This window comes from Armigeres subalbatus, chromosome 3 (genome assembly GCF_024139115.2).
Source record: "Armigeres subalbatus isolate Guangzhou_Male chromosome 3, GZ_Asu_2, whole genome shotgun sequence".
NCBI classification, from domain to species: domain Eukaryota; kingdom Metazoa; phylum Arthropoda; class Insecta; order Diptera; family Culicidae; genus Armigeres; species Armigeres subalbatus.
Genome location: NC_085141.1, coordinates 62,302,483 through 62,329,223, shown reverse-complemented (window position 1 = coordinate 62,329,223; position 26,741 = coordinate 62,302,483). Strand labels below are relative to the sequence as shown.

At 43.6% G+C, this 26,741-nt stretch overlaps 1 protein-coding gene across 1 annotated transcript in view; it reads right to left on the bottom strand.

Annotated features, from left to right (window-relative positions):
* LOC134227590 (cell death protein hid) overlaps window positions 1-14,983 on the bottom strand; it is a 254,727-nt gene extending 239,744 nt beyond the window's left edge. Inside the window, exon 1 of the mRNA XM_062709178.1 lies at window positions 13,774-14,983. Within this exon, the coding sequence (XP_062565162.1) occupies window positions 13,774-14,125 (352 nt within the window). The 5' untranslated portion in view covers window positions 14,126-14,983. The remainder of the gene's footprint in view (window positions 1-13,773) is intronic.
* Between the last annotated feature and the right edge of the window lie 11,758 nt (window positions 14,984-26,741).

Here is a 26,741-nt window from a genome sequence, read left to right as displayed (position 1 = left end):
CAAAAGAAAAGGAAAAATATCTTTAACTATTCTATACCATTTTTTTTTTCAAAAGTCATCCGATCCGACTCAATATTTAAGACGTCAGGCTCAGAGTGTAAATATTATCAGATATGAATTCGACCAGTACAACTTTGTCAAAGAGGCAATGTCGTGGCGTGATTCTTGAAAACTTCAAACGAAGTGCATGATTTTACGTTGGATTGATTTGAAACACAATTAACATGAATTACTTTTTCAACAAACCAAAGATTCCTTTCCCGTGGCGCTCACGGAGATGCAGAGCATTCCTCTTATAATTTCATAATAATGAGTATCAAACTAATGTCGTTTTCGTTTTTGTGGTGTAGCTACACCGGAAAGTGCATAATTTTGCACCACATAAACGAACATTTTCAGTGCAGTCCCAATAAGATTGCGAAAGTATGTGTGACATCGGTCATCTTCCATGCTTCTGTCATATTTGTTTTTGTTCTTGCTGCCTGCTTTGAAATATGTATGTTATTCCAATCATTCTTGTTGGGATTAAATTGAAATTGTATGAATAGTGTCACTCTTATAGACATTTTACTTTTACTTTCTGTTTAATTGCATCGATTATTTATCTAAAGCTGAACACAGTACTCACTGTCTGACAGATCATGAAAACGATGCATGATATTTCAAAACGAATCAAATATTGCAAAATTTCACGGCCAATGATTCATTAAGAACTTCTTTGTTTCTGATGGAAGTATTATGCAATAAAATATGCAAAAGCATATTCCAATTAATAACAATACAAAACTACAAGTAGATTGATTTTTGGGTTTTCATTGGGAATTCTTGGGCCATTTCAGGTTTTTGAGAAGAATGTTGGATTCTTAGGGAAACGTTTGTTTGTACTAATCTTTAATTTGCTATTATATAACAATGCGGCGAACTTCGGTTCGTAAGAGACATACATTTTTCTTAGCACTCACAAATTAAGTGGAAAGTAGAATGTGTTATAAATGAAATTGGTTTCCAAAGTTTTCCAGTTCTATAAAATATTGCTTTGCAAAGATATTTATTAAACGAATTAAAAAAGCTCGAATCAGTTTATACATTCAGTTTATACAAAAAGCTCGATTCTAAACTAATCTTGTTATTCGTGATATGCTGATTGAGCTAATAGCCGTTTAAAATTACGCCATTTATTATAATAAATATGATAAAGAGTAACTTGATGCCCATCCACATACATTCAATTTTCAATTCCACTTGTACACGATATTTATTAAGATTAATGGCGTAATCTGAATAGGCTATAACACATCGCCTCATCTATTGAATTTTATTTCTAAGAGGTGACCTGTCAGCCATTTAAACATATGTACTGCGACTTAAACATTACAATTCACAAATTATGTTCAATTATGCTAAATATGCTCAACTACGTTTTCAATTCCATGGATTAACCAGCAAAGGCTCAACTAAAAGGTGGCCCATGTAATAAAATGTGAGCTAGCAAAGCAAGACTGTAATTATTGCTATTGAGTCATTAGATTCTATAAGATAATAAAAATTAACAAAATCTCAATAGATCAAAGCTGAATATTCAAAATCTGAAAAGGTTGTAAAAATCCTTTGCAAATACCAAAAGCTTGGAATTCAAAAGAGTTTATGGAATGATTCTTCACCTCAAGCTAGTTGATTTTTCCAAAAGATACTTCGAAGAACAAGTTCTGATGTTGGTTCAAAATTTTGGAACTATTTTCAAGTTCCACAAAAAAACTTGTTTATTAGAATAATTTCATGACTAATAATATATTCAAACCGATGGTCAAGGTAACGAAAGATAAAATTTAATAGCAAGAACATGAATTAGTATACAATACAACTGGTTGGTAAGCAATTTTTTTTACCTTGATTCATCGCCTAACTTTTATAAACTAATCGATTAGTAAATGTCCTTCACTGTTTTTAATTATCCTTATAATAGAATTAAAACACGCAATTACCATTCCCACTTTATTAAAGAAATTCTAACTCCAACGCGCACCCGATACATCAAAACCGAAGCCAAAACAAAACAGATTTTGACAGCAACAAGCACGTGGCATGCGGCTGTATTGGTAACACCACCATTCGAACAAGCTACACTCTCGATTTTATGCGTGCTACACTTTCCGTACGGTGCACGAAAAAGTGGGGTTTGAGTGTAGAGCGAAAACCAAAAACGAACAATTTCAGTGCAGAAAGTGTACACCCGGTGCAGCTACACCGCAAAAACGACATAATTTTCTCTCCTAATCCTAAATTGACTGTAATGGCGTGAGCGGCTCATACTGTCCATAGCAGCTGTTTCTTGCACTCAATTGGAGTCGATTGAGAATGAAAATTTGACAACAATTTGTGCATGCCTCATATGCACAAACACATATATAAGGATAAACAGGCAATAGCTTGGTTCGTCGAGTTAAGGTGACTTGCGGTGGCACTCCAATCTCTTTGTGGTTGTACCATAAAAATCATCAACTTAAGATTAGTAGTCGGGAGAAACTTGACTACCAACACGTACCAATCTATGTACAAGGCAGACAAAAATAACCACTTGTTTTGTTAACATCCGACTACCGTAAACATTGCATTAATGTGAACGATTTCAGTCTGAGTTGTACGCAGGATTACTCAATACGGTTTAACTACGACATAAACTAACGAAATGTGTCCGAAAATCAACAGATTAACTTTGATTTACGTTGATATTTATGTTTTATTTTTGCATTATGCTAGCTGTTTATGTTCATAGATAACAGGTTGGAGAGAGATATATTATTTTTTCGATACTTTACATGTTTTCACTAAGATTTCACAGAATTCCATGTTGACATCACTGCCTGCTGCGATAGGTAATGATCAATGACTGCTTGAATACGACGCTGCCGACGACGAGCAACCGACGACGTCGTTGGCATGCGCGGTGGGAAGAGGAAATTTTTTCACTTAGTTTTATTTTCAATGAATCGACGCCAAATGTGCACTAAATGATTCGATTATTTTCACAATAAGTAGGTTTAGGTTCAAACTTAGTTCTGATACTTTTTCTTGTGAAATGGTGGTCAGGTTTGTTTTTTTATAATAAAACTAATGTGATCGGGCTATTCGCAGTGAGGAGGTGGGTAATTGTAAGATTGTGTTGGTGAGCCGCAGGGTAGCCATTCTGAATGACACCGTAAGAGGCCTTAATTGTATATAAGACTATGGGACTATATAAGACTAAAAAGCTTGAATCTGGAAGGAAATTAAATCCCTTTGTTTCAAATTTTTGTATGAGAAAATTATTTCTTCATGCCTGGCGAACTAAAAAAAAACATTCTTACTGATATAAAGCTGAAAGGATATAAAATTGATCAGATTGGGGAGCATCTACTCCACGATGAATTCCTTTGAAAGTGGGACAACAAATTCTGGGGTATCACCTTTTCGCCAATGGTAAACGGGAACACGGCGGTTTATCACAGACTGCTTCATCTGTTACTATAATGTTATTGGTCGCAAAGCAGTTATTTGACTTTAAGAAAATGAAATCTAAATACATGAGTGGGGTACTCAGACAGAAAGTATTTATATTTTGCACCAATCGCCAATGAAGAACTGTACAGAAACATCATGAGAGCAATTTACAAAACTAAGTCATTTAGTATGGAATTAATATTTCATTACTGTTTTTTGGTCTTCTAGTGGACGAGAATTATTATCGCTAACATGTTAGCACGATATCGATATCACGCAAAATATAATTGCTAATTCACTTTAAATCTATGTATTTGTTAAAATTGCAATTCACTTCAAAATAATTACATTTTTTAGTGAATTGAGAACGGTGAGTACCATGACTAACAAATCATTTAACTTCTACAATCGAAACTAGATGGAAAATGTCCGCATATGTTTTCATGTAACTCTTGAGTGAAAATCATTTTGAGTGTACATAATATAAAATCAATTCAAGAAAAATTCCGCGGAAAAAAATTAAAATTTCGTTTCGTTTCGAAAAATTTCGAATTGAATGGACGTTGATTTCGTATCGTTTCGAAGTCTCGAAAGTTAATCTATTTTTCGTTTCGTTTCGTTTCGAATCAACATAGACATTTCAAATTTCGTTTCGTCAGGAAAAAGTGTCTTATCGCATACCCTTTATAATACGTGATCAATGATTGTGAATATTGTTCAAGGAGTTTATTTTATTTTATTCTGGCCGTTCGTATATTTTTGTCATATTTGGTCGGGGTTCAGTGAAACCGCACCAAGCGCTTTTTTGACTGGCTTGTAATGTTTTGTACGTAGATTGAAAAAGGAAAAGAATTCATATCAGATGTAGCTGAAAAGATATCTGATTCGATTTTTGATCAATTGGCTTACTACACGAAAACTTGGTCAAGAAAATTATTAATTTTTCATTGGCGCTTGGTGCGATTTGGCAAAACCCCGACCATTTGACAAAACCTCGACGGAAAAACAAGACAAGACAGGCTGAGCATTTCGGCGACAAATTCTGTTTTGGTGCTTCTTCTGAATTTCCCACGGGAAAATCTTCCACTAGAAATTCATGGAACTATCAATGGGCATTCTTTTGAAGTTCAAAGGGACTGTCTTCTCAATTTGCATAGTGACGTTTTTGACAGTTTTTATGAATTTCCCACAAAAAATTCGTTGAAATATCCAGAAGGATTCTTCTGCAAATTGCACGACGATTTCTTACGAGTTTTTTTTTCCTAATTTAACTGCACTGCACAGGTGGTAGTTTTGTCCCAACACAAATCCCTAATCTCGACAGATTTCTTGTCATTCTAATCCAAATATTTATTTGGTTTATGTCCTTTTTTATGGATGATTAGGTATACATAGGGTGGGTGTACCAATTGTCGCCATACATAAGAATCACTATTAAAAAAAAAATAAGTAAAAGGCATCTGGGTGGACTTTATATATCAAGCAAAAGGTTTTACTTCCTGCTCCTGATAACTGCTGTGAAGCCCACAATAAAATTTGTTATTATCCTCAAAATTGATTAATCCATAATAGGAACGCATGCACCAGTTGTGGCACTATTCTTAATTTTTGATCCTTATTTGGCAAATCCCATTTTTTTCTTATGGTACTGGCCAAATAGGGACCACTAGTGAAACAACTGGTGCAAAGGACGTCAAAAATTAGGCAAAATCAATTTTTACAATTATGCTTTGCTTGTATTGGAGGAAATCAAAGGTGTTATCGTATAATATGAATATGCTTTAACGATATGAACTTGGTTTGCGGTGATTTGATTGGCCATTTGGCATATAAAGCACTAGTGCGACAACTGATGCTATAACCACAACTGGTACATCTAGCCTAACAACTGGTGCCTACATCCAGTTTTTTCATATATTTATATATGATACTAGTCGACCCGGCAGACGTTGTCCTGCGTAGTAGGCGAAAATGAGCGTTGTAAACAGCCCAAAAAAACGAATCTGTGTTTTAGATTTTTTCTATTTACTCAACTTAACTATTGATTTTCGACTGAGAAAATATCATATAAACCCGTCGGAAACTACTACGAATGTAACTGCTGAAGGAATGAATAGAATCCAACCAGCCGTTTTTGAGTTATGTGGATACGAACACAGACCATTTCATTTTTATTATATAGAAGATATTCCATATATTTCATATGGAATGGGAAACGTCTCATGTTTACATATTAGAGTGGGGCGCAGTTGTATGGGAAAACCCAAACTTCGTCCGATCAAGTGAGATCTAGGTTGTAATAGATGTAATAAATGTAATAAATGTAATACATATGCTAGCGGACAATACACTGCTCGACAATACTTGCGCTACATTAAAGTAAACAGAAATTGTCGTCTGCTAATAAGCGTTTGCCAATTTGCCATAATGTAAACAGACATTATTCATTTTTTTATGAAAGTATAATATGACAGAATTAACGAATATGAAATGGGCTTTGGCAATTTTTTGACAATTTTGACAAAACAATATTTAGGAAGATTTCCTTCGTGAAATCCAATATATTTAGCAAGGGAGCTCCGTATACAAGGAGTACGACGAATGTCCATGGTGCACACAAATGTATGAAAATTGATATGAGCATAATAATGTCTATGCTGATGAAGGGAACATTATTCAAATTTTGTCCTGTACTGAATATTGATCAAAAGAATACATTTAAAATAGAATGATTATTTATTGAGAAAAGTTAAGGCTATGAACTTCATTTTACTTATATAACATGCTAATAACAAATTATTATTAATATATTTTTAATTGCCTTTCCTCCGTCTTATCTTACGAACTAACTCAAATTAAAATTAAAAGCGTTAGTTTCAATAATTTCTGAATAGATAGATAGATGTTATATTGGAAAGCAAAACGATTCTCATGATGTTTATTTTTAATTTCGGAAAATGAAAAGTAGCTACAAATAATTAAGGGACGCGCTAGTTGATTCAAAAGTATAAGATTGCTAATGTCGTTACTGATAGCGTGACTAACATGTAGGTTACTTCGACCTGGCAGCCAAAGTAACGGTACTACAAGTGTCAAACCGATGTTGGTGATGAAACAAAACATGCACTACAACATGATGCATAAATTATGGCAAATTGAAGCTTGTCGAAGTATAATTTTGCAAAATAATTGAATTGACTACAGCGCCACTAGCGTTCTAGTACTTATGATTCTACTGACGCGCTGGAAGATAAGTCGTTAATATTGGATGTAGCATATTTCGAAAAAAAAATCAATCCAACAGTGCACAGTTTGAAGAAGCGTTGCGTACTTGCGCTGGTAGTGCAGCCTGGGCACTGTTGTCCTTCTGACATCAGCTAGAGTGAGAGGGTGCGTCCTGTGGGGTCTGCCTAGGATGTGGTGGGGTTCGACAGTGGGCTCTGTTGAACTTCTATAAAAAGCTGCATGTGTCCCCAAGCAGGCCCTATCAAAGCGACAGTGTGCCGCTCAAAGCGCACTAGCCTAGTCCTGGTGTTGGGTGGGAAACAAATTTGACCCGCCTGACCGAGCGTCTGTTCACCAAGGAGGTGCGGCTCCAACATCGTCTGTTCTGGCATCCAGCGGCTGAGTATGAAATGCTATTCCCCGGAAGCTATACCTAAGATGGCAGCCCCATCCCGGTGGATAGGGAACCTTGGGCCAACAACCTACTGTTCCCGAAACATCAATTTGTTCGAGAATCCGATAATGAAAGAATACGGACTGATTTTACGGCGACGACTCTTAGCGCGAAACAACGGACACGAATAGGAACATGGAACGTTTTAACCCAAGCCCAGCAAGGTAAATTGGCACAACTTGCCAATGAGGCACGCCGCAAGAATCTTGAGATCCTGGGACTGAGTGAAGTCCGTTGGCCGAACTTTGGAGAACACAGAACGCCGTCGGGACAAGTTCTGCTATACTCTGGTTTACGAGGTGAACACGCTCCCCGGCATCGAGGAGTTGGCTTCCCACTAAGCGCTCAGGCACACTCTGCGCTTATGATGTGGGAACTTATAAGTGAAAGGATAATCGTTGCCAGATTTAGAACACGGGTCCGAAACCTTATTATAATCCAATGTTATGCGCCAACCGATGCTGCCGACCTGCAAGACAAAGAGAACTTCTACAGTCAACTCAATGCCGTCGTAGATAGAATTCCGAAGGGTGATATCAAGATCTATTTGGACGACTTCAATGCGAAGATCGGATCCGACAACTCGAACCATGAGCGCATTATGGGACGCCATGGTCTCGGAGAAATGAGCGAAAACGGAGAGCTGTTCGCAGAATTTTGTGGTAATAACGACATGGTGATCGGGGGATCGCTCTTCCCTCATCGACCGGTTCACAAGGTTACGTGGGTCTCCCGTGACGGCTTTACAGAAAATCAAATCGACCACATCTGCATCAGCCGAAAATGGAAACGGAGCCTTCTTGATGTACGGAATAAACGTAGTGCCGATATCGCATCTGATCATCACCTCCTCATCGGCGAAATACGCCTGCACATTGCGAGGATTCGTCGGCAGGAGGAAAGAGTTGGACGACGATTCAACACACGCCGACTGGAAGATGCCACGGTGAAACGGTCCTTCGTTGAAGAACTGGAGACGCGTGCTGCAGATGTTCCGGAAGGTGGCAGCGTGGAAGACCAATGGACCGCCATCAAGAATGCCTTCATCACCACCAGCGAGAACAATCTGGGCGAACTACGCACCCAGAGAAAACAATGGATCACCGATGAGACCTGGAGAAAGATAGAGGAGCGAAGAGAAGCCAAAGCCGCGATAGAGCGACCGAAAACCAGAGGAGCCAAAGTCTTAGCCCGCCAACGATACGCGGCTCTTGAGAAGGAAGTAAAACGCTCATGTCAATTATTGACCGACCCAACTTTTTCAAGTGCCAGCCAGGCCATCACCACCTCGGCATGATCTGCCTAGGATCCGACGTATAACACGCGTCAATACCGAAGCTCCATCACTGCTAGAGATTCAAACAGCCATCCAAAGCATGAAATCGAATAAAGCCCCAGGGGTCGACCGCATATCAGCCGAGATGCTCAAAGCTGACCCCATGACATCCGCTCAACTACTGCATCGTTTATTTCGTAATATCTGGGACACCTCAACTTTCCCGGTCGACTGGATGCAAGATATCTTAGTGAAGGTGCCCAAAAAGGGTGACCTGACTGTATGCGATAACTGGCGAGGCATTATGTTGCTGTGTACCGTTCTCAAAGTTCTGTGCAAAATTATCCTAGCCCGGATTCAGGAGATGATCGATGCGACTCTCCGGCGGCATTAAGCCGGATTCCGTGCCGGAAGATCCTGTGTGGACCATATTGTCACGCTCCGCATAGTTCTGGAGCAGGTCAACGAGTTCCAAGAGTCCCTTTACTTGGTATTCATTGACTACGAAAAAGCTTTCGACCGTCTCAATCACGAGAATATGTGGGGCGCCCTGAGACGCAAAAGAGTTCCTGAGAAAATCATCGGCCTCATCGAGGCACAGTACGAGGCCTTCTCGTGTAGAGTGCTGCACAATGGGGTCTTGTCCGACCCTATCCGGGTCGTAGCTGGTGTGAGGCAAGGATTTATTCTAGCACCGTCGCCGTTACTGTTCCTCATCGTAATCGACGAGATTCTGGTAGATGCGATTGACCGTGAACCAAACCGCGGGCTGTTATGGCAGCCTATAACCATGGAGCACCTAAATGACTTCGAATGTTGAAAGCTTTCAATATCTTGGTAGCCAAATGGCGTCAGACGGTGGTACCAAGATCGACATAGGCGCACGGATCAAGAAAGCAAGAGCTGCCTTTGCGAGTTTAAGAAATATCTGGAAAAGCAGGCAGATAAGTGAACGCACCAAAATACGAATTTTCAACTCTAACGTGAAATCTGTGCTGTTATACGCTAGCGAAACGTGGTGTGTATCAGTGGAGAACACTCAACGGCTGCAGGTGTTCATTAACAGATGCCTGCGGTATATAATTCGGGCCTGGTGGCCTCACAACTGGATCTCAAACAACGAGCTCCATCGTCGTTGTCACCAGAGGCCGATAGCAACAGAAATTCGGGATCGGAAGTGGGGCTGGGTCGGCCACACTCTACGAAGGGGCGGAAACGAAATCTGTAAACAAGCATTAGACTGGAACCCAGAGGAACATCGCAGCAGAGGCAGACCCAGAGGCTCATGGCGGCGAAGCCTCAATAAAGAAATAAAAGAAGTCGACCGAAATCTAACCTGGCAACAGGTTAAAGCGATAGCCGTTCAACGCTCAGGATGGAGATCTTTCAAGTCGGCCCTTTGCACCACCGGAGGTGTACAGGATCCATAAGTAAGGAAAATTTTACGAGAATATTTAGAAGAATTTCCCAAGGAAATTCGGAATAGCTTTCCGAAGAATTTTGGAAACATTCATTGAGGAAATTAAAAAAAATGCAATGGAAATTTAGAGGAATTTCATGTGGAATTTTTTGGGGAAACTCAGAGAAATTTTCCGGAAAAATTCGAAAAAAAGGAGTTTTGAAGGAATTTAGAATGAATGAAAATTTGAAAGAATACTCCGAGAGAATTTGGGAAAACCTCTGCAGGAAATTCAAAGCAATCTCTCCTGGAAATTCGAAAGATTTTCCCGAGCAAATTTGAAGGAATGTACCGAAGTGAATTTTAAGGAATTTCCCTAGGAAATTTCCCGAAAAAAATATTGGAATATTTCGATTATTATTTTTCGGTGGCACATATTGCCCTGCATCGTTCATTTTGGATTGAAATTCTCAATTTTGGAATAAAATTGTTTTGTTGCAATATTGCTGGTTTAACATGGCAATTTTTGGACCATATAATGACTGATATGTTAGATTATTGATAAACAATTCGAAAATGTATGTTTTCGGATGAAATCATTATTAAATTTAGTAATTGTCTTAGGGGCGCATATTGGCCGCATCTCCCCTACATCATCGATTGCGGTTAGAGCGGATGACCTACATAAAATGCATATCTTCCGTTTTTAATCGTTCTAGTCGTCAAATTTGTACAAAACATCTATCAAATGCACATAATCCAAATATATTATAAAATACTGTCGAAGAGATTGTGTAGATTTTTCCAAGACAATTCTGGGAAAGTTGCAAGAATGTCCCGATGATATTCGCCTTTGATATACTCGGAACAGTTGCGCTAGTAAATTTGAAAAACTTTCCTGAGCAAATTTCTTAAGAATTTTCCAGAGGAGCTCAAAAGAGTTTACATAGAAAATTTGAAAAAAAAGTTCCAAGAAAATTCAGAAGATTTTATCGCCAAATTCATCTGAATTACGAATTTCTTCGGGAAATTCTTTCAGATTTTTTCTAAAAAAAAACTTAATTTTCCTCTGAATATTTCTCCGACTTTCAATGTTATGCAGCAAAAAAAAAACAATCAATATATTTCTAAGGTTTCGAATTCAACGATTCGAATTCCAATCAAATCTTCCATGCTGGCAATACGGAAATACTATTCCAATTTCGGGGAGAGGTAGGCAAGTAGAACACCCTGATTTCTAGTAGCAGAATGATCCAAAGAATATCATGAAAAGCTGTAAATGCTCTGAGGAGCCGAAGAAAATTCCGAATGAATTGAAAGGATCGAGCGTTAAAAAAAAAACTATAATTAAGGGAAACTGCCAGATGTTGAACGGCTAATATTCTTGCCTATTGTTGAACGCCCATAAGAAATGCACGTGCATTCAACTATAGGCGAAGAAATTAGGTGTTCAACATCCGGCGAATTGCCCTACGATACTTATTGTAAATATTAATTTTTGACGAAACACCAGGACTTTGCAGAGGATCCTATAATTAAAAGAGGCAGGGAGCCGTTTTTTCTAATTTTTTCTCATGAGAAAATATGCCGAACGAGGACGAGCTCGGTGGTCTAGTGGCTACCGCTTCTATCTTATAAGCAGGGGGTCGTGGATTCAATTCCTGGCACGTCTCTTTCTGTGTTTCACGTTCTACCAAAACGATTCCTACTGTTATAACCTCCCACACAATCCCAAAACCTCTCGTGTCACCTATGAGAGGGACGTAGAGTTCTCTGCATCTTTCGTAAGTAGGCGTCCAACTAACCACCCTTCCCCTTCCTCAGAATTCGCAACGACGTGGCAAGGACAGATCTCGATTATTGGAGAGTGCATTGCTTCCATCTAATCAATATCTGTGGTAGCGGATGAAAGTGATGCTACTTTCATACAATAGTCTTGACTTGTACCACCTACGAATTTGTGCGAAATGCTCAATGCAAATGCCAATGCCAATGAGGAAATAGGCCGAACGAGCACAAAAAAATATAGGAAATCGATACGTTATATATTGGTTACATATAGGTCTCCAGGACTTTATGCGAGATTGGCGAGAAAAAACGCTCCAACCGTGCTATTCATCTTGAAATGGAAAGTGAAATCTTGGAAAGTAGAATGAAAATTTGTAAAGAACTTTAGAAGGGTCCTAAAACTACGAAACCCATTTCAAGAATACGAGAATCTACCTAAAATATACTGTTTTGCATTTGTTGGATGCAAATGGATTGCTAATTAATATTCCGAAGAAAACCAAGTTTAATATGAAAAGTTCCCATCCAACTATAAATCAGGCACCCGAACGGCGAAGACGGTAATTTGACAGCAATTTCCGTCATAATTTTAGTTTGAAAAAGGTCCCTGAAATCCTAAAAGAGTGGTTACATCGAAAAGCATCTTAGACTTTGAAGAAGATACATTTATTGGAAAAAAAAGGGTACCAGTATTTTCCGTTTGTAAATGGTTCTGAAAACTAGGAAAATAAAATGCTTGGATTACTAAGAGAATCCTAAAATATCTGAGATTTTGAGCATGATTTAAGAAATAAAAAAGAAAAACCAAATTTCTATAAATACCGACGATCTCCAGATCTATGTCACAGGTCCAGCTGACCAACTAGATTATCTGATTGCAAAGATCAACACCGACCTTAAGGCAATCGAACACTGGGCAACTACTAACACTCTAGCCCCAAATCCCAAGAAGACGCAAGCGATCATCTTCACCCGTGGAGGCCCAAGCAACACTCAATACAACATCACCTTTTGTAATGAAGTAATAGTACCTGTAGAAAGTGTTAAGAATCTCGGCCTTCACATGGACAGACATCTGACATGGAGTTACCAAGTGAACGATGTGATAGCGAGAGTTTATGGGACATTACGAACGCTCCGAAGATTTTCTTCAGTTCTATCACTTGCAACTCGTCAAAAGCTTGCGCAGGCTGTAGTGGCACCGTTCTTCACATACGGCGATGTAATATATTTCCCCGGATTGAGCGCAGCATTGAAAAACCGACTTCACCGATGCTTCAAATCGGTCATCCGTTTCGTGCACCGGTTACGATCCAGAGATACTACCGTAGCCGTAAGAAACAGTATCTTTGGTTGTGATCTTCCTGAATATTACCACCACCGAATCTGCTGCTACATTTACAAGGGGTACTATCATAGCCTTCCGGAGTACATCATGCAACATTTGCAGCAAGGCCAAATGCAACGCAGCCGCTCATTTATCGTGCCTCCCCATTCATCGCAACTGAGACGAAGCGTATTGATACATGGCATCTGCCTCTGGAATAACCTTCCCCTCGAAACGCGACTGAAACCTACCTTAAATACGTTTAAAAAATCCTTTCTAACTGTTTAGAATGTATTTAGTATGTATGTATTATGTATTTAGTATGTATTTCTGTATCCACTATATTTACTTTAGTTTAAATTTCCATAGTTCAACATGGTTGCTTCCTTGACCTCACCTAAGCATTTAATGTAAAAGGTTCACGTGATTATTCTCAATAAACTAAACTAAACTAAACTAAACTAAACTAAATATGATTTAATCTCACTACCAAGTAGTGAAATAACAATAAAAAGTATATATTACTCGTCTAATAGATAGATACAATTATACATCAAATATCTTGATAATAATCAGTGCTCATCAAATCATTAAAAATAACATAAAACAATAATGTTAAGAATTGGCTAAGCCATTTTCAATTTTTGTAACGAATGCAATGCAACATAGACAGACAACTCTCAATTTATCCCTTACATATTTAAATTAATGGAACACGTCTAGAAGATCTTTTACATATTCCCACAGTTCTCTTCACTCCTAAATCAAACGCAATGACAAATCAAAATCCCATAAACTAATCCAATTTGAAAAAAAAACAAACTCACCTCCTCTCGAGTAGCGATACAATGCCTCGTAGAACAGTTGCACCAACTGATCGCTGTTCATCGGTCCGATGAGGGGCGTCTGCACTGCGGTCGATGTCCCACTGCTGATGGGGGCCGGTGAGCTTGGAATTGGCAGCGGACCGGTAGCACCAACCACGACGGCAGCGCTTGCACCGGCTGCGGCTCCACCACCGCCAATCGCACCAACTCCAGCACTACTACCAGCAGCAGCGTTGCCATGGCTACTCCCAGCGGCACCGGCACCGGCATGGGCACCTCCATTCGGGGGCCCCCCATTACTACCGTGCCGGGCGCTGTCGTCCTCTTCCGGTTGCAGAAACGGAATTGCCATTGTGTCACTTTCGGGTTCAGTAGCTGGTTCACTTGCTTGCTAATGTTGAGTATTTGCACCTTTGAACACACTTGGTTTTTGGGGGCGGAGATCACCACTTAGCAGTAAACTTGCGAGAAAAATATAGCAAATTGTTTTCGTCGTGCAATCTTCTTAATCTGGGCTTTTCATAAATTGATGAAAATTCATTTTTCACGCATTAAATTCTTCTTTGCAACGATACACATGCACTGTCAAGACAATTGCACTAAATTGTTATTGCTGCACTACTCACTTTAGTCGATGTTGTTGTTTTACGCAATTGCTGATACCGTTCCCTTCTTCAGACTGGGTGATCTCAATTGATCTCAATGAACCAATTGCACTCACGATGCACTAACCAATTGAGTCGTAGGAGTGTTCTTCTATCATTCACATGCAAGCACTACTCCATGAAAAAATCACCAAACTCTCTTCTGTTACTTTGCACCCGTCCTCAAGCTCTAATCATTCAAAGCGTGATTACGTTTTGCTTCTCCCCAAACACGGCGATCACTTTCCAAATCAATAACTTTCTAGGCTTCTTTCCGGTGGCAGTCTAGTCTAGGCCAGGAAAGCACTTGATCGCGGTCTCACACACTGGCGCGCACGAGGTCCTAACGAAACCGAACCCAAAAGGCAGCACAAGAAAAAAAGCACCAAACTCGAACAAAAGTGTGTAGGATACCTAATCGGGCCCGTCCGCCGCACTCTGTGCAGTCCGATCGCTAGCTGTTTGTTTGTCCCGAACGAACGAAACGAACCCTGCGCGAGAGGAGGAAATTCTAAATCACGTCCAAACGTTCGCAAAGCAGCAACACAACTGACTGGGCGAGATGAACGACGCATTCAATTGCTGGGAGGCAGCGCGCGCTGTGCAATTCAAACACAAACCAACGAACGATCGTTCATTGCGTTCTGTCCTGCTGACTGAATGTTGTGAATGTGATGTTTTCTGATCATTATTTTCCTTACACATCACACACAGGCGCATTTTCAGCTCTAGGTTTTTTTGTTTCGCCTCTCGACTCGATCGCACATCACACTCTCGGTTCTAGAATCTGTGGACATGGACACAGGACCCGCGCGATCAAGCGATCGAGGATGCAAAGGCAGTAACGAAAACAACCAACACACATCGTACGTTCATATATAGGCAATGCATATGTGCAGTGCATGCTGCGTAAATGTGTAGAGAGTGTTCATTCTTTGCGCAAGTTTTGTTTTGTTTCATTTGTTCGGTACCAGTCAGTGGTGGAAGTCGATGAAGTTGTGCAGTGCTTCACACAAATACCTAGCCGTACTGTGGGAGTTAAAATGGGTGGGTTGGGAGGAGGTCAGATGAATACATGGAAGATGAAATACCTTCACATACGCATAAACTCATAAGTTGTTGCGTCGCGCTGTGCTGTTGCATCAATCTGCGATCACTTGTACGATTTTTAAGGGTATCAGCATTAATGATGCCTGCTACTGTTTTTAGTTAGTTGCTACTGTCTATCAGCACTAGCGAAACTGCACAGAAAATCAACAAAAGAGCTTGTGATTTGCTTTCCATTTTTAATGTGCATGCTTAAAAGTATCCAATATTTTACACGTCATGTCAGGGCCAAACGACTCTTTCGTTACCACTAATTAAAAAATACAAATTTTGTTGTTGTTTACCTGAAAAAAGAAATATGTAGGGGAACGGTTCGGATCTTCATCTCATAGCTCCCATTTCCATTCCATCAAAAACAAAGCAATAAAAAGGTTTTTGATTTGTTATTTATTTTTGTAATTTTTTTCAGCATGTTAGCAAAAGGAAGGGACGAGATTGGTGCTGGTTTGGCTGTTGTTTTGCGATGAGATAAATATATGTTCAGTGAGATGGAAACGGAACAGTTCCTCTATTTGTTGGGAAGAATAATTTATAATTGTAATTACCAATAGTGGATCCACGCAATCGCAATCGATATAATTAACATGGTATGTTTGGTACACGGATTGGGTTAGTTCTATTTTTGGCCACTTCGAGGAACTTGCAGAAGCTTAAAGACTCCCCCAGACCTAAGTGATTTCATCGCCGCGACGGCAACAACAATAGAGGTAATAAACTATAGAGGAAGCTTGTCGCTGTCGTCACTGGCGAAACATCTTTTGCTGGCGAAGATAGGGCACTAAATGTCAACAAAGGAAAAATCAGTACGTTTTGACAGATAGGTACCCAACATGTTTGGGGACGATAACAAAGGGATCCGCAGCGACAATCGTCCTCTATAGTTTATTACCTCTATTACAACAACTTGTCACCGCAACTATATTGCTGGGTCGTTGCATGCAATGTTCCATAATCCATTTACGCTTCCACAGACAGCGACAGAACCGCAGTGGCCAAGCGACGGCAACAGTCGCGTCGCGTGTGTCTGGGGGAACCTTAATGCTTTACAGCAGTAAGGACATATCATTCTCATATTATTTGTTTTGATAAGATTATGCTTCTTCCAGTGGATGCCTTCAGGAACTACTTCCAGAATCGAAATGTTATCCAAGATCCGTAGAGCTATTTTGTTCTAAAAATTGGTTGATAGTATAGATTTTTTGTAGACTTGACTTAAACTTTCCTGTTTTATTCAGATAAACTCCATGTGGTCCGATTCCTACATTCCTTTTTCCACTGGGTCCTACGTGTGTTAAAACGAGGATGCGTATTCCAAATATTGGTACCCATCTGACGTATTTGCTGAATGAAAATTAATCGAAGGATATCGGCAACTAAATATTCGTTTCGTTAAAATTGTTAATAGGGCAAAATGTCCTTGATGACTATCTGCCTAGTTCAGTCAGAGTTGGATTTTTTTCTTGACCCTCTTGTTCTGATGGCGATTCCAACCATCGACCAACCCACTTCAGGGTTGGATTTCTTAACGCAACTATGTCCAGAAGTGTCTCCAAACCACCACCAACGTTGAATTTTTCAACTACCATCCAACCCAGAAAGGGGTTTTTCCTGATCCGATTAGGTTCTACAGCCCCTCTGAACATATACCACTCACTCCAAATATGGATTTTATTTAACCAACCAAGTCCAAACCATAATTTTTAACTTGGTCGATGATGTTCATTGTGAGCAGCAGGTACTTTGTTCAAGGGCTTGACGATCCCTCCCCAGGCCATCTGCGAGATGTGATATCTGCCTACGATGTGGTGGGGTTTGACAGTGGGTTCTGTTGTTGTTGGGTTGTAAGTAAAGTAATTTTAAATTCTGTCACCAAGTGTGGCGTTTCTTTTCTGTTTTCTGGCATCTCTGTGTGATGCGTCAGAAATTATTTTTAGTTTACCGTCTTTCGTTATCATTACCGCTGCCGGAAGCAATGCTCGATGTTCCATCATTGTAGGGTTGATTTGTTTGAGATTGCGTAAGTTAAGTTAGATTAGGAAGTAATCGTCCTCCACAACAATTTACCTCCAATCAAATTGACGAAATTTTTGTGGATGATCCTAGACCAGCGGTTCTCAACCTTTTTCTTGTGAGGTACCCCTTCGTACTTTTGCATCAATTGAAGTACCCCCTATTTGGTTCTTGCTGTAAACGAAAATAAGTGTACCTCATGAGCTATATGTAAAATGGAACAGAAAATATTAGTTGGCTGTTGGTTGTTGGTTGGCTGAAATTTTCATTAATTATATCGAACACTTGGAGAGAAGCTTCCAAGCTTCTTGAAAGGCGGCTTTCGAGCCACTTAAAACGAGGCTTCTAAGTATCTTGGAAGACCACCTCTAAGCCTCTTGAATGTTAGCTTCCAAGCCTCTAGAAAGATATATTCGGAGCCCCTTGAAGAGAGGCTTCAGAGCCTCATGAAAGGAGGCTTCCGGCTCTCTTGAAAAGAGGTTTCCGAGACTCTTGAAAGAAGGCATCCGGGCTTGTTGAAAAAATAGTTTTGGGCCTCTTGAAAGGAGGCTTCTAAGCATCTTGAAAATATGCTTCGTCGTCTCTTGAAAGGAGGCTTCCGGGCCTCTTTATTTATTTATTTATTTATTTTATTAATTCAACGGACATCTTATGGTCTAATTGAGGGGAGGCTTCCGGGCCTTTTTAAAGTAGGCTTCTGGGCCTCTTGAAAGGAGGCTTCTGGGCCTCTTGAAAGGAGGCTTCCTGGCCTCTTTAAAGAAGGGCTTCCGGGCCTCTTGAAAGGATGCTTCCAGGCCTCTTGAAAGGAGGCTTCCGGGCCTCTTGAAAGGAGGCTTCCGGGCCTCTTGAAAGGAGGCTTCCGGGCCTCTTGAAAGGAGGCTTCCGGGCCTCTTGAAAGGAGGCTTCCGGGCCTCTTGAAAGGAGGCTTCCAGGCCTCTTGAAAGGAGGCTCCGGGTCTCTTAAAGGAGGCTTCCGGGCCTCTTGAAAGGAGGCTTCCGGGCCTCTTGAAAGGAGGCTTCCGAGCCTCTTGAAAGGAGGCTTCCGGGCCTCTTGAAAGGAGGCTTCCGGGCCTCTTGAAAGGAGGCTTCCGGGCCTCTTGAAAGGAGGCTTCCGAGACTCTTGAAAGGAGGCTTCCGGGCCTCTTGAAAGGAGGCTTCCGGGCCTCTTGAAAGGAGGCTTCCGGGCCTCTTGAAAGGAGGCTTCCGGGCCTCTTGAAAGGAGGCTTCAGGGCCTCTTGAAAGGAGGCTTCCGGGCGACTTGAAAGGAGGCTTCCGGGCCTCTTGAAAGGAGGCTTCCGGGCCTCTTGAAAGGATTGCTTCCGGGCCTCTTGAAAGGAGGCTTCCGGGCCTCTTGAAAGGAGGCTTCCGGGCCTCTTGAAAGGAGGCTTCCGGGCCTCTTGAAAGGAGGCTTCCGGGCCTCTTGAAAGGAGGCTTCCGGGCCTCTTAAAAGGAGGCTTCCGGGCCTCTTGAAAGGATTGCTTCCGGGCCTCTTGAAAGGAGGCTTCCGGGCCTCTTGAAAGGAGGCTTCCGGGCCTCTTGAAAGGAGGCTTCCGGGCCTCTTGAAAGAAGGCTTCCAGGCCTCTTGAAAGGAGGCTTCCAGGCCTCCTGAAAGGAGGCTTCTGGGCCTCTTGAAAGGAGGCTTCCGGGCCTCTTGAAAGGAGGCTTCCGGGCCTCTTGAAAGGAGGCTTCCAGGGCCTTTGAAAGGAGGCTTCCGGGCCTCTTGAAAGGAGGCTTCGGGCCTTTGAAAGGAGGCTTCCGGGCCTCTTGAAAGGAGGCTTCCGGGCCTCTTGAAAGGAGGCTTCTGGCCTCTTGAAAGGAGGCTTCCTGGGCCTCTTGAAAGGAGGCTTCAGGCCTCTTGAAAGGAGGCTTCCGGGCCTCTTGAAAGGAGGCTTCCGGGCCTCTTGAAAGGAGGCTTCCGGGCCTCTTGAAAGGAGGCTTCTGGCCTCTTGAATGGAGGCTTCCGGTCTTCTTGAAAGGAGGCTTCCGGTCCTCTTGAACGGAGGCTTCGGGCTCTTGAAAGGAGGCTTCCGGTCCTCTTGAAAGGAGGCTTCTGGTCCTCTTGAAAGGAGGCTTCGGGCCTCTTGAAAGGAGGCTTCTGGCCTCTTGAAAGGAGGCTTCCGGGCCTCTTGAAAGGAGGCTTCCGGGCCTCTTGAAAGGAGGCTTCCTGGCCTCTTGAAAGGAGGCCCGGGCCTCTTGAAAGGAGGCTTTCGGGCCTCTTTCAAGGAGGGTTTCGGGCCTCTTGAAAGGAGGCCTTCCGGGCCTCTTGAAAGGAGGCCTTCCGGGCCCCTTGAAAGGAGCCTTCCGGGCCTCTTGAAAGGAGCCTTCCGGGCCTCTTGAAGGAGGCTTCCGGCCTCTTGAAAGGAGGCTTCCGGGCCTCTTGAAAGGAGGCTTCCGGGCCTCTTGAAAGGAGGCTTCGGCCTCTTGAAAGGAGGCTTCCGGGCCTCTTGAAAGGAGGCTTCCAGGCCTCTTGAAAGGAGGCTTCTGGCCTCTTGAAAGGAGGCTTCTGGGCCTCTTGAAAGGAGGCTTCCGGGCCTCTTGAAAGGAGGCTTCTGGGCCTCTTGAAAGGAGGCTTCCGGGCCTCTTGAAAGGAGGCTTCCGGGCCTCTTGAAAGGAGGCTTCCGGGCCTCTTGAAAGGAGGCTTCGGGCCTCTTGAAAGGAGGCTTCCTGGCCTCTTGAAAGGAGGCTTCCGGGCCTCTTGAAAGGAGGCTTCGGGCCTCTTGAAAGGAGGCTTCAGGCCTCTTGAAAGGAGGCTTCCGGGCCTCTTGAAAGGAGGCTTCCGGGCCTCTTGAAAGGAGGCTTCGGGCCTCTTGAAAGGAGGCTTCCGGGCCTCTTGAAAGGAGGCTTCCGGGCCTCTTGAAAGGAGGCTTCCGGGCCTCTTGAAAGGAGGCTTCTGGCCTCTTGAAAGGAGGCTTCCTGGCCTCTTGAAAGGAGGCTTCCTGGCCTCTTGAAAGGAGGCTTCCTGGCCTCTTGAAAGGAGGCTTCTGGCCTCTTGAAAGGAGGCTTCTGAGCCTCTTGAAAGGAGGCTTCCTGGGCCTCTTGAAAGGAGGCTTCCGGGCCTCTTGAAAGGAGGCTTCCTGGCCCTCTTGAAAGGAGGCTTCCGGGCCTCTTGAAAGGAGGCTCTGGGCCTCTTGAAAGGAGGCTTCGGGCCTCTTGAAAGGAGGCTTCCGGGCCTCTTGAAAGGAGGCTTCCGGGCCTCTTGAAAGGAGGCTTCCGGGCCTCTTGAAAGGAGGCTTCGGGCCTCTTGAAAGGAGGCCTGGGCCTCTTGAAAGGAGGCTTCTGGGCCTCTTGAAAGGAGGCTTCTGGCCTCTTGAAAGGAGGCTTCCGGGCCTCTTGAAAGGAGGCTTCCGGGCCTCTTGAAAGGAGGCTTCTGGCCTCTTGAAAGGAGGCTTCCGGGCCTCTTGAAAGGAGGCTTTCCTGGCCTCTTGAAAGGAGGCTTCCGGGCCTCTTGAAAGGAGGCTTCCGGGCCTCTTGAAAGGAGGCTTCCGGGCCTCTTGAAAGGAGGCTTCCGGGCCTCTTGAAAGGAGGCTTCCGGGCCTCTTGAAAGGAGGCTTCCGGGCCTCTTGAAAGGAGGCTTCCGGGCCTCTTTGAAGGAGGCTTCCGGGCCTCTTGAAAGGAGGCTTCCGGGCCTCTTGAAAGGAGGCTTCCGGGCCTCTTGAAAGGAGGCTTCCGGGCCTCTTGAAAGGAGGCTTCCGGGCCTCTTGAAAGGAGGCTTCCGGGCCTATTAAAAGTAGGTTTCCGAACCTCTTGAAAGGAATCTTCCGAGCTGTTAAGGAGGCTTTCGAAGCCTGTAAAATGGAGGCTTCCGAACGTGTAGCCACTAACATATCATTCAACATTTGGTTTCGATCAGGCACATAGATTAGGCACAAGATAAGTAGATTACATAGAAGATTTTTAAAATTTGTTCATCCGTCGTTCTGTCCTTTTGATCTTTTCTTCCACAGCCCTTAATTCACTGTGCCGGTTGTGGAGGAAAGTATTCTATAGTCTTTGAGTTACTGATCGCCATGCATAATATTATATTTAAGACAAAATGTTTAAATTAAAAAAAAATACGTACCGTCATCGGGGGTGACAATGGATTGAATGGGGGTGAGAATGGGTCACTGTTTCAACTACTTAGAATGCTTGTAGAATGGATTGAGTGTGTCTGAGGGCAAGAAGACTAAAATATAAGAGACCTTTTTGAACGATTTTGCTCTACGACCTTCATGCTGCCGGTGAGAGCGATGACCCATTCTCACCCCCCAGACCCATTGTCACCCTCGATGGCGGTATATCAAAACTGTACCAATAAGATTTGATTAAAATCCGCCATTACACATTTTTATCCGAGGTACCCCCTGTGCCCGGCGAAGGTACCCCCAGGGGTACATGTACCCCAGGTTGAGAACCGCTGTACTAGACCATCCATAAAAAGTTCGTTCCCGTTGGTTGAAGGTTGTGTTACGGTTTATTTTATTTTACTCCGAAGTGACAAATGTTTGAATGGAATTGTTTTCATACATTCCTTAATGTTCTGTGTTTGGGCCAATAAATATTATAAATAGAGAAATTCCCTGACACAGACTTTATATTGCTGGTGCCACATGACACAAATTAATTCAGGGTGCCCAAATAGGATCTGAATCCTACACCAAAGAGAGCTATGTGTACAACGGCTTGTCTGCTGTAGACAAAAACAAAACGCAACGCACATTTGCGGGGATTTTATTGATGGACCAAAATCCTATAGGGCACTGCACGGACTGCTTTGTCTCTTTTTCGCTGCAAAGAAATTAGAAAACAACAAGGCCAGTAAACGTCAAATTTCATGAAGAACGAAAGAGAAAGAGATTCTTCCGTGCAGTGCCCTATAAGGAAACCTCGTCACAGTCGCTATTGAACGTTTCTCAACGCATTGGACGTTTCTCTCGAGGCACAGAGAGCTCGTCATTTATTTTAATTTGCTGATTGTTGTGTTAATTATTTATTTTTATATGTTTGTAAAATTTATATGTAATATTCGAAAGGACGTTTGGTCGATTGACGTTTGGTCGAATGACATTTAGTCGAAAGGACATTTGGTCGAAGGTACATCTGGTCGAATGAACATTTAGTTGGAAAAGGACATTTAGCCAAAAGGGTATTTAGTCGAATGGACGTTTAGTCGAATGTACATTGGTCGAATGGACATTTAGTCGAAAAAACATTTAGTCGAACGTACATTTGGTCGAATGCACATTTGGTCGAATGGACTTTCAGTCGAAAGGACATTTAGTCGAATGGACATTTAGTCGAAAGTACATTTAGTCGAACGTACATTTGGTCTAATGGACATTTGGTCGAAAAGATAATTAGTCGAATGGGAATTTAAGTCGGTAATAGATACCGTCGTTAGGGGAGACAATGTGTAAAATGGGGGTGAGAATGGGTCACTGCTTTAACTACTTAGAATGCTGGTGGAATAGTTTTAATGTATCTGAGGGCAAGTAAACAAAAATTCAAGACACCTTTTTGAACGATTTTGTTAACCGGCCTCCAGACTGTCGGTCAGAGCGATGACCCATTCTCACCCCCCAGAGCCATTGTCACTCCCGATGGCGATGATTTAGTGAAATGGATAATTCGTCATATGTTGTTTGATTAAATTTGAATAAATAATCCGGGAAGATCCATTAATTACGTACCGCAAAAATAGGGTATTTTCGAAACCCCGTCCCCCCTGTATCGCAATTTGTGTATGAAACATCTGAAAATTTTGTATGGATCGTCATACTTCGCTCAAGCCCACTCCCCCATCTAAGCGTTACGTAATTTGTGGATGCTCTCCAAGATACATGGATGAAATGATTAGAGGAATTCAGTGGACATTAGGACGAAACTACTGGAGACTCTGGTGGACTATAAAAAAATTGAAAACCTACAGAAATAGCAAAACTCAAAAACCAATGACATCAATGTTATTTTGTCAATACCTAATCATAGTTGGAGTTGGAACATTTAGTAGATTGACATTTGCGTTAAAGCAGCCAATAACGATGCAGCGAAGAACAACGTCGGGTATGTGGGACGAAGTGGACCGAACGATTAGTTCGACGAAGAGTGCAGATAGATTCTGGAGGAGAATGACGGCCGCGCATGCAGCAGAAAGGTATCCGGCAGAACGTGGAACGTCTTAGACGGAAGCGGAGACCCGCCTTTTTCAGGATAAGAAACGCCGCCTCGCCGTCGAATGCGAGGAGATGGAACAGCTGTGCTGTTCTCAAGAAACACGCATATTCTACTAGTACCACGAGCCGAAATGTGCAGGGATAAGGATGGGAGCATCTTGACGGAAGAACGTGTGGTGATCGGAAGGTGGAAGCAGCACTTCGAGGAACATTTAAATGGCGCTAGTTCGTGGGAAATTATCAAGCCGGCTTCGTTGACGGCCGTTCGACAACGGACCAGATCTTTACTGTACGGTAAATCCTTCAAAAATGCCGTGAGTGCCAGGTCCCAACACATCATCTGTTCATTGATTTCAAGGCAGCAAGCCTCTTTTCAAGAGGCTCGGAAGCCTCCTTTCAAGAGGCTCGGAAGCCTCCTTTCAAGAGGCTCGGAAGCCTCCTTTCAAGAGGCTCGGAAGCCTCCTTTCAAGAGGCCTGGAAGCCTCCTTTCAAGAGGCCTGGAAGCCTCCTTTCAAGAGGCTCGGAAGCCTCCTTTCAAGAGGCTCGGAAGCCTCCTTTCAAGAGGCCCCACAGCCTCCCTTCAAGAGGCTCTGAACCCCCCTTTCAACAGCCTCTGCAGCCTCCAATCAAGAGGCTCGGCAGCCCCCTTTCAAGAGGCTCAGAAGCCTCCTTTCAAGAGGCCTGGAAGCCTCCTTTCAAGAGGCTCAAGCCTCCTTTCAAGAGGCTCAGAAGCCTCCTTTCAAGAGGCTCAGAAGCCTCCTTTCAAGAGGCTCAGAGCCTCCTTTCAAGAGGCTCAGAAGCCTCCTTTCAAGAGGCTCAGAAGCCTCCTTTCAAGAGGCTCAGGCCTCCTTTCAAGAGGCTCAGAAGCCTCCTTTCAAGAGGCTCAGGCCTCCTTTCAAGAGGCCTCAAGAGCCTCCCTTTCAAGAGGCCCAAGCCTCCTTTCAAGAGGCCTCAGAAGCCTCCTTTCAAGAGGCTCAGAGCCTCCTTTCAAGAGGCTCAGGCCTCCTTTCAAGAGGCTCAGAGCCTCCTTTCAAGAGGCCTCAAGCCTCCTTTCAAGAGGCTCAGCCTCCTTTCAAGAGGCTCCAGCCTCCTTTCAAGAGGCTCCCAGCCTCCTTTCAAGAGGCCTCAGCCTCCTTCAAGAGGCCTCAGGCCTCCTTTCAAGAGGCTCAGAAGCCTCCTTTCAAGAGGCTCAAGCCTCCTTTCAAGAGGCCTCCAGCCTCCTTTCAAGAGGCCTCGAAGCCTCCTTTCAAGAGGCTCAGAGCCTCCTTTCAAGAGGCTCAGCCTCCTTTCAAGAGGCCTGGAAGCCTCCTTTCAAGAGGCCCGGAAGCCTCCTTTCAAGAGGCTCAGAAGCCTCCTTTCAAGAGGCTCAGAGCCTCCTTTCAAGAGGCTCCAGAGCCTCCTTTCAAGAGGGCCTGGAAGCCCTTCAAGAGGCTCAGCCTCCTTTCAAGAGGCCTCAAGCCTTCTTCAAGAGGCTCGGAGCCTCCTTCAAGAGGCCTGGAAGCCTCCTTTCAAGAGGCTCGGAAGCCTCCTTTCAAGAGGCTCGGAAGCCTCCTTTCAAGAGGCTCGGAAGCCTCCTTTCAAGAGGCTTCGCCTCTTGAGCCTCCTTCCGAAGCCTCCTTTCAAAAGGCTTGGAAGCCTCCTTTCAAGAGGCTTGGAAGCCTCCTTTCAAGAGGCTTGGAAGCCTCCTTTCAAGAGGCTTGGAAGCCTCCTTTCAAGAGGCTTGAAGCCTCCTTTCAAGAGGCTCAGAGCCTCCTTTCAAGAGGCTTGGAAGCCTCCTTCAAGAGGCTTGGAAGCCTCCTTTCAAGAGGCTCAGGGCCTCCTTTCAAGAAGGCTCAGAGCCTCCTTTCAAGAGGCTCAGGAAGCCTCCTTTCAAGAGGCTCAGAGCCTCCTTTCAAGAGGCCTCAAGCCTCCTTTCAAGAGGCTCAGAAGCCTCCTTTCAAGAGGCTCAAGCCTCCTTTCAAGAGGCCTCAGGAAGCCTCCTTTCAAGAGGCTCGAAGCCTCCTTTCAAGAGGCTCAAGCCTCCTTCAAGAGGCTCAGAAGCCTCCTTTCAAGAGGCCTGGAAGCCTCCTTTCAAGAGGCTCAGAGCCTCCTTTCAAGAGGCCTGGAAGCCTCCTTTCAAGAGGCTCAGAAGCCTCCTTTCAAGAGGCCTGGAAGCCTCCTTTCAAGAGGCTCAGAAGCCTCCTTTCAAGAGGCTCAGGAAGCCTCCTTTCAAGAGGCCTCAGAAGCCTCCTTTCAAGAGGCTCAAGCCTCCTTTCAAGAGGCTCAGAAGCCTCCTTTCAAGAGGCTCAGAAGCCTCCTTTCAAGAGGCTCAGAAGCCTCCTTTCAAGAGGCTCAGAGCCTCCTTTCAAGAGGCCCAAGCCTCCTTTCAAGAGGCTCAGAGCCTCCTTTCAAGAGGCCTCAAGCCTCTCTTTCAAGAGGCCTGGAAGCCTCCTTCAAGAGGCCCGGAAGCCTCCTTTCAAGAGGCTCAGAGCCTCCTTTCAAGAGGCCTGGAAGCCTCCTTTCAAGAGGCCTGGAAGTCTCCTTTCAAGAGGCCTGGAAGCCTCCTTTCAAGAGGCTCAGAGCCTCCTTTCAAGAGGCTCAGGCCTCCTTTCAAGAGGCCTGGAAGCCTCCTTTCAAGAGGCTCAGAAGCCTCCTTTCAAGAGGCCTCAGAAGCCTCCTTTCAAGAGGCTCCAGCCTCCTTTCAAGAGGCTCAGGAAGCCTCCTTTCAAGAGGCCTCAGAAGCCTCCTTTCAAGAGGCCTCAGAAGCCTCCTTTCAAGAGGCTCAAGCCTCCTTTCAAGAGGCTCAGGAAGCCTCCTTTCAAGAGGCTCAGAAGCCTCCTTTCAAGAGGCTCAGCCTCCTTTCAAGAGGCCTGGAAGCCTCCTTTCAAGAGGCTCAGAAGCCTCCTTTCAAGAGGCTCAGAGCCTCCTTTCAAGAGGCTCAGAAGCCTCCTTTCAAGAGGCTCAGAGCCTCCTTTCAAGAGGCTCAGGAAGCCTCCTTTCAAGAGGCTCAAGCCTCCTTTCAAGAGGCTCAGAGCCTCCTTTCAAGAGGCTCAGAAGCCTCCCTTTCAAGAGGCTCA